Source organism: Vulpes lagopus, chromosome 19 (genome assembly GCF_018345385.1).
Source record: "Vulpes lagopus strain Blue_001 chromosome 19, ASM1834538v1, whole genome shotgun sequence".
Taxonomy (NCBI): Eukaryota; Metazoa; Chordata; class Mammalia; order Carnivora; family Canidae; genus Vulpes; species Vulpes lagopus.
The window spans coordinates 1,766,330-1,783,785 of NC_054842.1; the positions used below are offsets into that span (position 1 = coordinate 1,766,330).

At 47.3% G+C, this 17,456-nt stretch overlaps 1 protein-coding gene across 9 annotated transcripts in view; it reads right to left on the reverse strand.

Annotated features, from left to right (window-relative positions):
• Nucleotides 1–6,936: 6,936 nt before the first annotated feature.
• Nucleotides 6,937–17,456, reverse strand: part of NINL (ninein like) — a 152,012-nt gene continuing 141,492 nt past the window's right edge. For all 9 annotated transcript variants that reach the window (XM_041733987.1, XM_041733988.1, XM_041733986.1 and 6 more), the window contains 4 exons: nucleotides 17,078–17,236; nucleotides 16,264–16,377; nucleotides 11,228–11,341; nucleotides 6,937–7,861 (listed from right to left, as the gene is read on the reverse strand). In XM_041733987.1, coding sequence (XP_041589921.1) covers nucleotides 7,670–7,861; nucleotides 11,228–11,341; nucleotides 16,264–16,377; nucleotides 17,078–17,236 — 579 coding nt within the window. In that variant the 3' untranslated portion in view covers nucleotides 6,937–7,669. The remainder of the gene's footprint in view (nucleotides 7,862–11,227; nucleotides 11,342–16,263; nucleotides 16,378–17,077; nucleotides 17,237–17,456) is intronic.

Here is a 17,456-nt window from a genome sequence, read left to right on the forward strand (position 1 = left end):
GGCGGGGCTCAATCTCAACAGCCCTGAGATCATGACCTGAGCTGAAATCAAGAGTCAGATGCGCAACCACCTGAGCTATGCAGGAAGCTATGCTTCCTTGTAGGGAGCATTCCCTCCGGGTGCCTGGCGGGCTCACTTCTTGTTCTCAAGGTTGTGAGTTGGAGCCCTACAGTGGGTATAGAGATTAAATTGAAATAAGACTTAAAAATAAAGAACATTCCCTCATACAAGTTTGTGAGGTTTACCACAGCAGAGTAATTGTATGTATTCCGGTGGCTCTGCCTTGTAAGAGTTCCGATGAGTGACAAGCTTTAAAATTCTACCTTAAAGATTAATATACCAGTATGATTTTCAGGTACTTTTCAAAAAACATGAAATTTCTGCATAAATACTGGAATCATCAAAATTAGGTGGTCATTTCAAACAATACCACTTTCAGATGGTCCCTTTTATTTAGAAAACCTATACCTCTTTGTTTTGATGAAAAGTCCTATAGCTTTTCTAAAGCTTATTAAAAAAAAAAACAACCTACCTACAATATGGTTGTTTTTTTAAATTCAATTAGCCAACATCAATATAGTTTTGGGGGGTTTTTTTGGTTTTTTTTGTTTTTTTTAGATTTTATTTATTCATGAGAGACACAGAGAGAGGCAGAGACACAGGCAGAGGGAGAAGCAGGCTCCCTGCAGGGAGCCCGATGTGGGACTCGATCCCGGAACTCCAGGATCATGCCCTGAGCCAAAGGCAGACACTCAACCATTGAGCCACCCAGGTGTCCTGGAATTTTAAATAATCTCTTGCTGCATAGGGAAAAGGCAGGTCTCTGCATCTTGTGTTGTTTCTGGTGGTGTGTGTTGTACAAACCCGGAAGCTAGGTTTCTGGGATACCCTGGGATACCTGTGATGTTTCCACATCACATGGGCAGATGGAGATGATGGTCTATCCAAGTTTTCAGTGTATGTGTTTTTTTTAGAGTGGTAGGCAGCAAAGTTTATTGAGTGATAGTAAAGTCCTAGTACAAAGCTCATGAAAAAGGAGGGGACCTGAGAGGGTTGCCCCAGTATACGTAACGTTTAATGATCTATTATCTGGCTAATTGGGAAGGCAGAAAAGGACACTGGATTTTCCCATTTCCAACAAAATTGATCTGGCTCTTGCCTGCAAGTTTGTGGGGTGGGAACCAGCATCATCATGTGGGAGAAGGGAATAGAAATGGGGGCTAAAACAGGAACTTTGTACAGTTTTCACCCCAGATTCACACTGTAAATCACATGAAGCTGGTTGGCAAGGTGGGGGGCACCTTCTGTTGTCTGGTGACCTCTGGGCAGTTGGGGCTGGAGAAGCAGAGTGCTCCTGCCTGGTGGGCAGTGGCCTTTCCCCAGCCCCCTCCACGGCCCACAGCCGGTATGGTAATCTGAAAGAGGCATTCTGTGTAAAAGTCCAGATAAGCCCAGGAACTGGCATGTATTAAATGTGCAGTTTCATTATTACATAGGGGAAATATCTGGTCAAAATTATATAAAGAAATCAAGTTATAGAATGGCTTTACTTGGGATATGGAGTTGTATGTTTTCATACCTATTGAGGTCTGTAGCTTCCCTTTACAGATTATTTTCATTATTGAAAAGAATTTCTCGATACTTTTTGTGGCCAGATCAGATTTTCATCTAAATCTCTGCAGATAAACAATAAGAAAAACTTCCCAAGTGAATGGGATGGATGATGTTGATATTTTAACTGTGGGTCTGTAGCCACTGCCCTCATTCTACTCCCCGACATGTGGAAACATGCAGCCAGGTGACCCCTGTAGTCCACAAGAGTCCACTGTGAGGATAAGCGGCTGTGAGGGATATTGCTGTGTTGCCAGCCCAGCAGCATTCCCAAACTTACATTTGATTTCCTAAATAGAATAGTAAGTATATTCCTTATTTGAAATCAATGTATAGGAGTTGGAAATATGAAATTTTGGATGTTTTATTGATTTATATCAACTGCCTATTTAGAATTGTGGTTAGAATATTAAACATGATTATTCTTTTCTTTTTTTTTAAGATTTTATTTATACATGAGAGATGCAGAGAGAAAGAGGCAGAGACCTAGGCAGAGGGAGAAGCAGGCTCCATGCAGGGAGCCCGACGTGGGACTTGATCCCGGGACTCTAGGATCATGCCCTGAGCCGAAGGCACATGCTAAACCGCTGAGCCCCCCAGGGATCCCCTAAACATGATTATTCTTACATATATGTTTATTATATATGATATATATGCTTATATATATTACATATATGTGCAGTTAGAAAACGTAGGAAGTGAGAAAGTAAGTGCCCCCTTCCCTGGCAAACCTACCACCCAGTGTGTTCACTGTTAACTGATCACACACAAAGTCCAATTCCATTTCCTTCTAAGCAATTTCCTAGTTATGTTCTAGATTTTGTTCCTAATGTGAATGCAATCTTTTTTTTCTATTATATTTCTTAACCAAGTTTGGCTGATACATGTAAAGAGCAGCAAATCATGATGACCTGGCCACATTCTAATATTTATATAACCTCATTTTTCATTTTGATTTTGTTGACCATGTGAACACACACAGAAAAGGTGGGTGTCAAGAGGCCCTCAAAAAAACAAGAACCTCCTGCTGACACTGTAATTAATGTTTGAGTTCCAGCATTCAGAGCTGCAAGAAAATAAATTTCTGTTCAAGCCACCCAGTCTGTGATTTTGTTACGGCAGCCCTAAGCAAACTAATACAGGATGTTAAATAATTTTCCTTAAAAATTAATTTCCGGGGCAGCCTGGGTGGCTCAGCGGCTTAGCATCGCCTTGGGCCCAGGGCGTGATCCTGGGTCTCCAGGATCAAGTCCCACGTCCAGCTCCCTGCATGGGGCCTGCTCCTCCCTCTGCCTGTGTCTCTGCCTCTCTCTCTCTCTCTCTCTCTCTCTCTCTCTCTCTCTCTCTCTCTGTGTCTCTCATGAATAAATGAATAAAATAAATAAACCTTGAAAAAAAATTAATTTCCACTGATGGACACTGAATTGTACCCAGCCTTTTGCTACTCTAACTGACAAAGCTAATGTAAGTAACCTGGTACATATATCATTTTAAACATACGGCTTAATCTGTAGGATAATTATAATTTTTATTGCCCTTGCCAAAATATATAGGAATTCTAATAATTTGTACTATCACCAGAAATGAGTGATGGTAACTGTGCCCTTCCCCATTCCATCCTTGCTAGTGCATTTTTTCCCATTTTGGGCTGTTACAAAAAAATATGCCAGGCACATCTGTGTACAAGTCTTGAATGGACATCTATTTTCTTTTCAGCAAATGATTAGGAGTAGAAGATATATAAATATATTTAACTTTTTTTTTTTAAGATTGTTATTTCTCTGAGAGAGGGAGAGAGAGAGCAGGGGCGGGGCAGAGGGAGGAGAAGCCAACTCCCTGCTGAGCAGGGAGCCAGATGAGGGGCTCAGTCCCAAGACCCTGAACTCATGACCTGAGCCAAAGGCAGGCGCTTAACCAGCTGAACCACCCAGGCGCCCAAATATATTTTTATTTAAGAAACTGCTAAATTCTTCCAAGGTGGTTGTCCATTTTGTATTCACACCAGCAATGTATGCATTATTTTTCCACACCCTAGCCAAGCACTTGGTATTGGTTAGTCTTTTTAATTTTAGCCATTCTAATAGTGTGTAGTGTCTGATGCCATCTCGTTGAGGTTTTAATTTGCATTTCCCTAATGACTAATGTTGACCATCTTTACATGTGATTATTTGGAATCTATCTTCCTCGGTGAATTTTCTAAAAATTTGTCCTTTAAAAACAAAAATCTGTGTTTTCTTAGAATTTTGAGCATTCTTTATATATTCTGAATACAAGTCCTTTATAACTAATGTATGCTTTGCAAATATCTTGGTTCTGGCGTCTTTTCATTTTCTTAACAGTATGTTTTGAAGAGCAGACATTTTAGTTTTGATAAAAATCTGATTTATCCATTTTTTCCTCTTATGCTTTTGGTGTCATATCTAAAAAAATCTTGTCCCAGCCCAAGGTCACAAAGATTTTCTCCTTCATCTAGAAGTGTTATAGTTTTAGGTTTACCCTTAGGTCTAGGATCCATTTTGAGTTCATTTTTGTATATGGTACAAGGTATTGACCAAGGCTACCCAAGGCTACCAAAGTGGAAGGATGTGGCCATCCTCCTCTTCTAGCATCATTTATTGGAAAGGCTACCCTGCGGCGCCCGGGTGGCTCAATGGTTGAGCGTCTGTCTTCGGCCCAGGGCATGATCCCAGTTGGGGGATTGAGTCCCACATCAGGCTCCCTGTGAGGAGCCTGTTTCTACCTCTGCCTAGGTCTCTGACTCTGTGTCTCTCATGAATAAATAAATAAAATCTTAAAAAAAAAAAAAGTTTTCTACATCTATGGTCATGTTTTCTGTAAATAGTTTTACTCCTTCCTTTCTACCCTGGAGGACTTGTCTCTCTTTGTTGTCTGATTGCACTGGTTAGAACCTCCAGGAGAGTACTAGATAAAGGTGGTCTACATCTTGTGTCTGATCTTAAGAGGAAAGCATTCCATCTTTTACTGTTAAATATAACATTAGCTGAGTTTTTTGTAGGTGTCCATTATCAGGTTAAGGAAACCTATTCCTAGTTCCCTGAGCATTTTTATCAAACAGATAATTGGATTTTGTCATATCCCCCCAATGCATCTACTGAGATATTTGTCTTTTGTTAGTGTGGTGAATTTCAGTGGCTGATTGATTTTCCAGTATTAAACCAACTGTGCATTCCTAGCATAACCCCAATTGGTCATGATGCACTAATACTTTTTTGTAGGATCTGATTTGCTAAAATATTGAGAATTTTTGCATCTGTGTTCATGAGGGATATTGGTCTGTGGTTTTCTTGTCATGTCTAAAGACCATGCAAAGACCCTATCATAGAAGGAGTTGGTAAATACTCGATTTTTTGGAAGTTTGTATAGCCTTGGCATTTGTTCCTTCTTAAATGTTCAGTAGAATTCACTTTTAAAACATCTAGGCTAGGAGTTTCTTTTTTTGGAAGGTTCAATTTCTTTTATAGATCTAGAGTGATTGATTCCTCCAGGATGAGCTTTGGTCATTTTTGTCTTCTGCATTTTGTCCAAGTTGTTGAAGCTATTTACATAATGTTATTCATAATATTGCCTTATGCTTCTTGTAGATTCTGCAGTGATGTCACCTGATTCCTAATACTGGTAAATTTTTTTCTCCTTTATCCTGATCATTCTGGCCAGAGGTTTATCAATGTTATAAAAAAAAAAAAAAACCTTTGGCTTCAATGGCCTTGGCTTTTTTCCTGTTTTCTATTGTAGAAGTCAACAAACTTTTTCTGTATCTTAGTCTTTGCAGGCCACATGGTCTCTGATGCTGATCGCAAAAGCAGGCATAGATGGTACATATGCAAATGGGTGTGGCTGTGCCAATCAAACTATTCACAAAAACAGGCCCCCAGGCTAGGCTGAACTTGTAGCCTGCAATTTCCTGTTCTATTCCTCGACTTTTACTGTGGTCTTCATTTTTTCCCTTCTGCTTACTCTGGGTTTCACTCGTGTTTTTTCTAGTTATTTAAGGTGGAAGCTGAGGTCATTGATTGAGACCTTTTTTTCTAATACAAGAATTTAGTGCCAATGAATCTTTCCCTAAGTAATGCTTTAGCTCCACCCCACAATTTGGTATTTTGTGTTTTCATTTTCACTCAGTTCAAAATATTTTCTGATTTCTCCTGATTTCTTATTCGGTTCATGGGTTATTTAACTGTATTATTGTTTCCAAATATTTGGGGATTTCCCGAATAATCATTCTGGTCTTAATTCCAAATTTAATTCCTTTGTGATCAGAGAATATACTTTGTATGATTTAAATCCTTTTAACTGGGATCCCTGGGTGGCACAGCGGTTTGGCGCCTGCCTTTGGCCCAGGGAGCGGTCCTGGAGACCTGGGATCGAATCCCACGTCAGGCTCCCAGTGCATGGAGCCTGCTTCTCCCTCCGCCTGTGTCTCTGCCTCTCTCTCTCTCTCTCTCTCTCTGTGACTATCACAAATAAATAAATAAATCCTTTTAACTTTTTTGCAACTTTTTTAAAGGCCCAGAATATGATCTATCTTGGTAAATATCCTGGTGCACTTCTGCTATTGTTGGGTTCTATAAATGTCAGTTGTTTGATAGTGTTGTTCAGGACTACTAGATCCAGTCTCCTTGTTGCTCTAGTCTCAGCCAGAAGCCCACAGTGAATGAAGTGTGCCCTTGATAAATGTATACAGCCATGTAACCCAAACTTTATTGAGACTGTTTAATAACTAGAACTAGTTCCCACTCATTGGTCTTCTTTTTTCAGTTTTCCCTATTATTCATTTATCTAGCTATACATATAAATTTTAGAACTGTCCAACTGGACAAGGGGTTGATTGGGGCAGGGGATACCCACTTTTATTTTATTGGGGCTATGTTACATCAACCAGTTAGTTTAGAAGAACCAACTTCCTATCCAAGAACTGATCTTCCCACCTATTCTGGTCTTTTTTTTTAGTAGGTTCCATGCCCAATGTGAGGCTTGAACTCACAACCCCTAGATTGAGAGTTGTATGCTTTACCAACTGAAACAGCCAGGTACCCTATTCCAGTCTTCTGTGTCTTTCCATGGTGCTTTAAGGTTCTTCTCATACGAGCACATATAATAAATGTACAGACAGAAGGGGAGTGGCTGCCTCCAGGAAGGGGGAGGAGGTTGAGAGCAACAAACGCAACAGGGTCTGCACCTCTAGCTATAATGTAGCAGAAAGATTTTAATACATTAATTTTTTTTTATTTTAATACATCTAATTTATAGGCACAGGAGTGTTTTTATAAAACTATTTTTCTATTTGAAAGATTTAATTAAAAAAACTCAGAAGGTAAAACAATTTTAATAGAAAAGTTTTTGTTAATATAGTGACTCTTCATAGTACAGTAGTTTATTCTCATAAACCAAATGACCATAACTTATATATATATTTTGGATATAAAACTATAGTTTTTTTCTTTACATATAGTACAATTTCCAGTGTGATGACATTTCATTGAGGAAAAGATTGCATTTGCAATACATATAATCGTCCCTGAGTCCACAGACCTACAGTAAGCACTCTCTAAACATCCTCCTGTGGTGGAGCAGGGTTGACAGTCACAGCGAGTAGTCCTTTTAGAAGGTCTGTACCAACCCAGATAGAGAATGCTAATGATCTAAAGCCAAAGCAGTAATGGTGAAAGGATGACACTGTCCAGAGCACTGATTTTCCATTTTACTCTCTGTAGCTAAGGTCAGGAGTACAACATTAACGCTGATTTTACCATTTTCTTTTTGCCCTTCCATAATGGGTTTCACCCACTGGTAGCAAAACTGGGAACTTTACCTACAGAAATTACCCAGGACCACTAATAAAAATGTAGACTTTTCCAGCACGACTATTTCCTGAGCATCTGGCACAACAGACATGTCTCAATGTGTATGAGGTGAACAAAGACTCAGAAACCTCCTATGTCCAGTACACAGCCAATGAACATTAGAAAATTATGGCACCACGGTGGCTTAATTTTAAAAGATGTTCTTTCGAAATGAGCTCCCGGAAAGCAAGCAACCGTCACACAGAGAGGGAAGCTGAAGCAAGCATACTGACAAGTCTGTTGAGAGCTCTAACTTTTTCTTCCAGGATGCGGTTTTTCTTCTCAGCACCTCGTAGCTTCTCTTCAGAGACCTGAAGTGCCTTTGTCAGGTGAGCATTTTCCACATAGAGCTCCTTGAGCAGCAAATCCGATTTTGTGTTCTTTTCAAACTAGAAAGGAAAGAACCAGACTTTCCCGTGAATCTACTGCAGAAACACTGCATGGGAGCCTCCCTCCCTCCCCCGCTTCCACCTGTGCTCAGACCAGCATCAGGTTGTTACACATCCGAGACAAACACTGGGTGTAATGACAATTTGTTACCCTGGCATGAAAGAGGAAATGGAGAATCTGACGAACTATGTGGTAGAGAACATTGAACTCAACTGTGTAAGAGTTGATTTTACCATGAAATGAAGATATAAATAAACCAAAATCACCAACCTTAAAAAGGACTATCTAGCATAATGTCAAAACGTAAGACATGTCATTCTGATTCATCTCAGTGTGCTCAGCAGGCCCACCGAGTGACCCGGGATGCACAGCGGCACCGCATCCACCCTCAAAGCCCTGAATGAGGAGACCAGTCCCCACAGACATGACAGCCACAGTGATGCGGATACAAGGCCGCTTTAGTTATGAGCCTTTGCTCAAGATACAAGGGCCTTGGGAAGTCAATACTGCATGTATTCATTCAACAAGTAATGCCAGCGCCTCGAGGTGGCCCTGCCTGCAGGAGACGGAGGCAGACAGACCAGAAACAAATATGGGTGTTGAGGCGAGACAAGTGCTAGGAGGACTGTGTAACCGGGTCTGAGTCTGCCTATTTGATGTGCAGCAAAGATAATCACTGAGGGAGTGCGTGGCAAGAAAGGAGAGCAAGCTAAATGGGGAGGGAGGGGGAGATGGGAGATGAGAGGGTAAGACCCAGACCTGCCTCCCCCAAGGAGAGGGGTCAGGTTGTTTACACTAGAACAAAAGAGGTCTGGGTGAAAAGTTACAGCTACACGCTTAGCAGTCCTATTAACTCTGGTTACTGGTTCCACTGGGAGGGGACAGAGGGCAGAGGAGGGAGTCCCTACTCTTGTTGGGGTGAAGAGGGAAGGCTTCTCTCTTGATATGTGAACAGAGATCTGAGTAAAGCAGGGAGGAGTGCTGAGGCTGTCCAGGCAAAGAGGCTGGCCAGGCTGGGGGGCGGGAATGTCCAGAGGCCTGTGGCTGGGGGCATGGTGCCGGAGGCCACTGACAGGAAGTCAGAGCCGCCACGCTGGCTGGGCACCAAGGGAAGGGGACGAGAGCCTTGGAGGCCCCTCTGCCTTGTCCCTGTGAGCTGTGGGAGGGCTGGAGGGTAGAGGAGCCAGCCCCTCAGTCACGCTGGGAAAGCACTGCTGTCACGCCTGCACTGAGAACAGAGCACAGAAGAGGAAGGTGGGACTGTGGTGCGGGGTTCACATCCCTTCCTAAGGCTGAAATGACAGACCCTCTGGGGACACGGTGGGGGACACATCTACCACAGCCTCCATGGCTTGGACCTGAGCCAATGGCATGGGTGGGCGTATGGGAAGGCGGTGAGGGTGTGCAGACAAGCCGTTCCGGGTACTTCTGTAAGGGGGCAGAGGCAGGGCCAGGCCCCTTAAGCTTGAGGTTCAGGGGGCAGTGAGGGCCCCTGAGGGGAGGGCCTGGGCCCGGGGGCACACACACAGGCACAGGTGGCTGGCTCCCTCCACTATGACGCCGGCTAGCTCTGGGAGCACTGGGCCTGGCGTAGGGCTGTGGATGGGCCTGGACCGCACAGGGCCAGGTGTGCAGGAGCCAAAGGACCAAGCAGGATGGAGGCTGCAGGCAAGAGGAAGCACAGCGAGGGGCCGGCCAGAGAATGACTGTAGGGTCAGGGTCAGGGTCAGCTAAAATGTACAAATCTGGGGGCACTGAGAGTCTGGGACACCGGGCCAGGGCCACCAGAGAAGTCAGTGGACGGTGGGGAGGGAGCTGCAAAGCCAGGAAGATGGTCAGTGAGTGGGAGGGGACTCCCACTGAGAACAAGAGGGTCACAGGTGTTTCATGCTATTTGAGCTCAGCTCAGGAGCCCTCTAACACACTTGATTACTGTAATAAACATATTTCTACAGATTTGCACACTTGATTCCTTCCAGGTCTGAGGAGAATGCTGCTGGAGCAGCTGGTGTTCAGCAGCTGGTGTTCAGCTGAGCCTCTTGTGTGCTCCTGCTTGTCTGCAGCCTTCCTCCCCTAACCGGCACCATCGCGCTGGCTGCTCAGCTGCTGGTTTTTTGCAGCCCAAGGAGATTGTAATCTTTCTGGAGCACAACAGCTAAGGCCTCCTTGTTTGGTCTCTGCTCCCTATAGCAGCCCACATGTGCCCTTTGTCCCCTAGAGTGGTTCATTTAAGAACACAGATCATACATATCATGCTCTTGCTTAAAGGACTACTTCTAACTGCAACTAAAATAAAAGCAAAAAATAAATAAATAAATAATAAAATAAAATAAAATAAAATAATGAAATGAAATGAAATGAAAAATGAAATGAAAAATGAAATGAAATAAATGAAATGAAATAAATGAAATGAAATGAAATAATGAAATGAAATGAAATAATGAAATGAAATGAAATGAAATAATAAATGAAATGAAATGAAATGAAATGAAATGAAATGAAAAAATAAAAGCAAACTCCTGACCTGGAAGGAGTCTGTCTGCCAGCCAGTTCACAGGAGTTGCAACTCCGCAGCCCCTGCCTGAGTACTGCACTTGGGGCCCCACCCGAGGACATGTGCCTGCACCACTCCTCTGCCGGGATGCCCTCCTCTGAGCTTCCGGCATGTCCCCCAATACACATGGAGACACAGTGCCTTTTTATGGCCGTCCCATCAACTGGAGGTGCTGAGGCGTTCAGCCCCACACGGGATGGGACAGACACACCCAAGCAGCACTCATCCCTCCCAAAAAGCGAACCTGGCCTCAGCCAGACCCTCCATGGCTGTTCCTGGTGTCTGCTCCCACCTCATCTGAAGAGGGCGGTCCCTGACCACCCCCACCACTTCCCATCCACCACCATCTATCTCCTCTCCTTCAGGGTGAGCATTTCTCACCACCTGAGGTCCTTCATCTTGCTACGGTCTGTCTCCATCTCCAGAATGTCAATCTTCCTGGGAAAATAAATGCTGTGATATATAACAGGCGCTCGGCCAGTATCTGCCCAGTGACTGAATGAATGACAGGAGACTGTGTGAAGGCCTCTTAAATGTACCCTAAAGAATCCCCAAAACAAAATAAACACAATGTGCAAATATAGCATAGGGTGTGTATTTAACAAAATCAATTTTTCTGTTGCTTTTAACTGTTAATTTTCTAAAAAAAAAAATCTGTATTTTCAGATTCTCAGAGTTTAGATGGAGCTGCAGGTTGTAGTCAGTGTTCCCTGTGTTCTGTGAGGACAATCTCGCCCCAGAAGAGCTCCTTGAACAACCACAAAAGGAAAAAGTCGAGTGCACGTGGCAGTGACAGATGTCTACCACTGACCTGCTCTTTCAGCTGGGCCACTTTTTCTTGTAGGAGCATTTCCACATTCTTCAGAACTATTCCCACCTCTTCTAGGTGCTCTTTGGTGTCTTTAAGCTCCTTTTCACGTTCCTCCTGCCAAAAGAGGTTACAGATCAACAGTTTACATTCCAGAAAGAATCATCTCAGGCTTGCTTACTTCAGAATGGAAATTACCTAAAATGTACAAATCTGGGAGGGACTGGGGATAACCCTTCATTTGGAAAGAGAAACAAAGAATGTCCTGCCACAAGCCACAGGGCTGACCGTACTCTGTAGTTCAAGGGGAATCAGCAGACTGCTTTCCTGGCAATTTCTTTCTAATTTGAATTTATTTATTTGAGAGAGAAACAGCAAGAAAGTGCGGGGAGGGAGTGACAGGGACAGGGAGCTTGATCCCAGGACCCTGCAATCGTGACCTGAGCCGCAGGCCAATGCTCAACCCACTGGGTCACCCAGGCACCCCTGCTTTTCTGGGAACTTAATCAATGGCTCCAAAGTGTGTTTCCCCAAATGTGTTCCTGCGTACTTCTAAAGGATTTCTGGTTAAATTTCCCCGTTTTGTCAATATTCTATCATGGCTGGTCTTATCTCCTAACATTTTTGCACAATGCTGGAAGATTATTCTTCCAGAGAATGTGTGCTTCACAACCATCGAATCTTACCTGCCTTTCAAGGCTGGCTCCATTTCTTCCCCATGGAGGGCCCCCAGCCCCAACCTCAGGCTCTGACCTCTGTACCCTCCTGCCTGATGCTTCCTCAGGAACTGCACTGTGACATTTCAGGGGGCACTTTCTCAGTCTGACACCCCGACGTACAGTGCACGCATGCCAGGCCAGGCTATTCAAGCACTTCAGATGTGCTAACTCGCTGATGCCTCACACGAATGCTCCGAGGTGGGGACCACTGGCACCCACCATTTACAGATGAGGAAACTGAAGCAGAGAGTGGCTGAGGAGCTGGTCAGGCTTGCTCAGCTGGGAGGTGGTGAGGCCTGGATCCCAACTGTGGTCCTTGACCTGAGCCGCACGGTCCTGCTCCCCTTTAAGGCAGTGACTGTTTCTAGGTCTCTAGATGCCTAGAGCAGGGCCTGGTGTGTGTGACTCTTCAGTGGCCTCTTGTCCCACCACCTCCTCCTGCCTCCCCCTCATCCTCACTATCCTTAAACATGCCAAGTACAAACCCATCTCAGGGCCTTTGCACATGCTGCTCCTTCCACCTCTCAAGCACTCTCCCCAGGTAAGTGGATGGCTCACTCCCTCAACTCCTCAGGTCTTGGCTCAAGGAACACATTGGTGAGGCCTTCTCTGGCCCACCATTAAAAACTGCGAGGCGTCCTCACCACCATCTGACAGGCTATCCTCATGACTCGTTTTCATTTGTCTGCCTACCACCACTGGAATGTAGGCTCAGGAGGGCACCGGCTTCTGCCAAATGTGTTCATTTCTGTATCTCCATACCCCAGACCTGTGTGCACCCAATAAACAACTTCTGCAGTCCTCGTGTGTGCCTGTGGGTAGGTTTTTTTCCATTCTGCAAAATGGTTTAAGATTCTCTTTAAATTAGATGCATCATTTGTAAACTGGAAGTGTTCACGTAAAAACTTAGTTTCTGGCTTTCCTTTGAAATCGGGAGAATTGGCAGATGGGGCCTGCACTCCCCCAGGGCGACATAGGACCTCGCCCACAGCTTTAATCTAGGCCTCTACATCATCACATCTCTGGCACTGTCAGCAGAGGGAGCGTGTGGTCCCTAACCATTAGCCACGTGGCCTCCACAGGCACGCGCAGCCCCTGCTGGAGACGCCCTTCGGGTCAACTGGCTCATCGTTGTCCAGGTGGGTGGGTGACACCCTCCCCAAAGGGCTTGCCGCTCCTCCCTCATCCATCCCACACTGTTCAGACTGGAATCGGGAACCCCTGGTAGCTGTACGACCCGACCTCTGGGAGCTGGGAGGCAGCTCCTGGCTGAGTGGCCAGATGCCCTACCTCATTACCCCATGCCCGGGAGAAGGGCCTCAGGGCCTGGTCCCCACCCATCCGCCTCCCCCTCTCCTCCTGCAGGACACACTCCTTATGGAGCCACGGAGCTACCTGCCACTCCTCTTGCAGCAGCCGCTGCGGGCCAGCCACACGGTCCCGAGGCCCCAGCTGCTGCACCTGCTCCTGCAACTGCGCAGCCTCCCGGGGTGCGGACACCACGCCACCTTGGCCTCAGGTGGGCTGCGTGCAGCTGCGCTGGGGAGAAGCCCAAGATCATGCCGCCGTGGCGACACAGCAGGCAGGTGACACTCTACGCTCACCGCAGCTAACAGCCGGAGAGCACGCACAGGTCCCTGCCCCGCTGGCCCAGTGCCTCTGCACAGGCGCCCTGAGAGGTGATGCTCTGCCTCCACGGCCCAGGAGGATAGCGCTCTGCTGGCTGGGTCCATTTAACCACTGCCACTCACGCAGTCATGCATGGTGACTGTCCCTGGGGCAGAGAGCTCACACTCCTGAGACAGGGCCAGGGCCACAGGGGGCAACCAGGACGCGGTGGAGGCCGGAGGGACCCCAGCACCCAGCCCTCCAGCCACGGGGCAGAAGGCTTCCCTGCAGTGGTGCCATGTGGGACCATTTTTACTGAACCGTACACAATTCAGCCAGTCCTTCTACAGAACACCACTTAAATCTCTTTGGTTCTGGAGGCTTCCCCTAGAACACACAGGACTTCCTTGGCACGCTCCCTGGCCATGTCAGCCCTCACACACCCCTGTGGCCCCACAGATGGCAGTCTTAACTCTGTCAAGAGTCACACCCAAGGCAAGGGTCAGAGGGATGGGGAGGGTACCAGCTCTGGCCACTCAGGGGCAAGAGCAAGCTCACAGGCCTCAGCTCACTGTGTCCCCGTGTCCCCAAGGGGCCGTCTCAGGGACCATGTCATCACCGTACTGTGTGGCTATTCCGAGGACAGGGGTCATCCCAGAGCGGCACACCGCACACAGTCTCCAGAACCACTCCCAGGCTCTTCTGGGAAAGTGCCATGTGATGACCTATAAGGTCAGACGACCAGGACACACTCTCAGAGACGCCCAGTCTTCATCCACAGACACTGAAGACTCTTTAGAGGCACGGACGTGAAACAGGTGTTTTGTTATTAGTAAAGCTGAGACCCTCACCTCCCCCGTGGACAGGTGAGGGCTGTGCTCCCCACCCCCCCCCCCAGTGGACAGGTGAGGGCTGTGAGCCCCCCCCTGCCGTGGACGGGTGAGGACCATGTCCTCTCCCCATAGAGAGGCTCTTTGCTCTCCCCCTGAATCCAAGCTGGACCAAAAGAACACGGGGCGGGGCGGGGGTGGGTGGGTGATGCTCTGTAATGCTGTGAGCCTGGCAGCTGTTCCTCTAGGGACATCTGGTGGCCTGTCCTGTCAGAGCTTTAGTGCTGTGCTCCGAGTGCCCCCTGCCACCGTGAGGCTCCTGCTGACAGCACCACTGGGCCCCCATGCACCAGCCAACATGAAGGACAGGCTCTGCGACCTGACCCAGCTGTGCCTTCAGGTGACACCCGCCCCAACCCCCCTGGACTGCAACAGCAACCCGAGCCACCAGGTGAAGACAGCCAGTGAGCCCACAGCCCTGAAGGAGAAGGATAAGCAGTGCTACGAGCTGCCCAGTTTGGGGGTGGCTTGATGATACGCTGCAGCTCAGAACCAACATGGGGACCCCCAGGGGTGTGTGAAATGCACAGCACCCTGCTCCCCACACCCTCCCCTGAGCCAGTATCTTCTCCAACTCACTCCCCTGCTGATAGCTGTCTAACCTGCTCTGTCTCTGGACCCTTCTCCTCAAAACCACCCCAGGGATGCAGGACAGCCCTGGCTGCCCCACGTTGTTCTGCAACCCCTTACCACGGCCTGTCCAGAGGCTCCTTAAGTTCCCTGTAGGCTCTTTTTACTTCCCCAGGTGAACTTTCATCAGTGCGGTGGGGGGAGGTCCTCTTCTAAGTCACAAAGGACTCCTGGCTTGGGGTCTCCCACCGTTGACAGTGGCTGCCTCCTAGCCTCAGAGAGCTCAAACTGGTCCAGGCAATTTCTCAAGGTTCCTTCCAGACTTAAAAACAGAGGAGGGGCACTCCAGATGCTCAAGCATCCCTGGGAGAATGCTTATTTGCAGCGGGAAGGCTGAGCCCATCCGAGCCCGCAGAAGCACCTCATAAGGCTCGGGGCATGGGGGGCCAGTTGGGGAGCCTGTGAAGAGGCTCAGATGGGGGAGGTAGACAGGTGCCACACTCAAGGAAGGATGGTCCTGGGCCTCAGGCTAGGGGCCCCTCCCACACCAGGCTTGGAGACTTCTCCCACGCCCCCCCTTCCCTTTCTGTAGCCGCCAGCCCCGAGCCCCCCATCTGAATCCACACTGGGCCCTGAGGGCACCTCCCGCTGTCAAGCACCTGCCATTCTCACCTCCTGCTTCCCCAGGAAGGACCAGCACCCCTGTCCTGTGTCCCTGCACCTCACGCTCTCAGGGCACCCCAAGGTCCTTGAATGGCCCACCCCACTCATGTCAGACTACAAGCCCTCCACCTCCTCCTCCGTGAGCCCTGAGAACCTGGCCCACTGGGTGCATACATGCTGGGAAAGGGGAGCCGGCAGAAGGCAAGAGCTCCACAGCCACATGTGTGTGCAAGTTCAGGGCTTCTGTGCACACAGCGGCCCATGTGAGAGTAACGGGCACCACGCCTGCTCACCATGGGACCACCGCACCCTGGGTCCTTGGATCTGCCATGGCCCTCTCCTCAGAGGCCACCTGCTGCTCTCCGTTGCTCTTCTGTTCTACAGGTGGCACACCCAAGAGCACTGCTCTGCCTCTGGATAGCTTGACCAACCCGGTACGACGCTCGACTTCCATGCCCAGCTGTGCAACCTCAGGCCAGCCCAATAACCTCTCTGGGCCAGACCAGTCCTGGCAATGTGCTGTCAGTGCTCAACGGCGTTGAATTTCTTCCTGGCTGAGACCAAGCCACCGGCCATCATGCACACCCACCTGGTCTTGACTTTCTTCAAGGGTCTCTCCCAGCTGTGACTGTGACAGTCTCAGGCTCTGACGTTCCTGATTCATGTGTTCAAGTTCCAGCTCAAGTTTTTGGATTTGCTCCCTCTGTTTTTAAAAAATCAATTTCACAAATATAAGAAATCTCCTCAGCATGTTTAATCTCATACAGGTTTCACGTAGAAACTTCAGAAATGTGCAGAAAGGCAAAAATTACAACATGTAAATTACCCATCATGCCAGCAGCCTGAGGACTACACCTGACATTGTGCTGTGACCTCAGCCCCTTCTCCACACATGCATTTCTAACAGTAAGACTGCCTTAATGTCATATAGTGTGTCTTCCTCATTATATCTCAAGCATTTCCCCATGACATTATTATCTGAAAATATGATTTTAGTGACTGCACCATAACTTATTGACTCATTCAGTATTCTTGATGATTCAAGCTGATTCCAATTGTTTTGCTATTCTGAATATCATAGCAATGAAAATACTCCAGCTAAAAGCCCTTCCGTGATGCTCAGATAAAATTCTCATACACAGAATTATGAAGTCAGAGTACACTGACATTCTTAAGGCCCTTGATATATATTTTGCCCAAATGTCCTCCAGAGAGGTCTATCAGTCTATTCTCCTCACATCAGGGCTTAACTCCTTCCTGCTAGTTTCTCTAGATAGTGAGGATTTGCAAAAGCTGGTCTACTAATTTTCCAGGGTGCATACTTATTAAATCTTCCTCTTTATCTGCGGATGAGTCTAGCTCCAAACATTTTAAGGCTGCTCCTGATGTTTCAGACGACTCACCTGTAGCTCCTCCTGCTGCCCGGCCTCCTCCAGTCTGTGTGTCAACAGCTGAATGGTGACACGGTTCTTCTCATCCTGGGCCTGGTGGATAGAAGCCTCCTCTCCTAACTGAAGGACCTTGTGACTGAGCTGGGATACTTCATCCTTGCATTTCTGACTCTGGAGCAAAATGGGTTAAAATACAGGTGACAAAGTTATTTTTTTAAACTGGAAGCTCAATTCAGATCATTCCAGTGGCTCCCCACCAGGGCCAATTTTGTTCCTCGAGGAACATCTGGCTATGTGTGGAGCCAGTGCAGCGCCAGTTCTCACCATGGGGAAGAGCACGGCTCCTGGCTTCTAGTGGTGGGGGAGCCCAGCATCCTCCAACATGGGACAG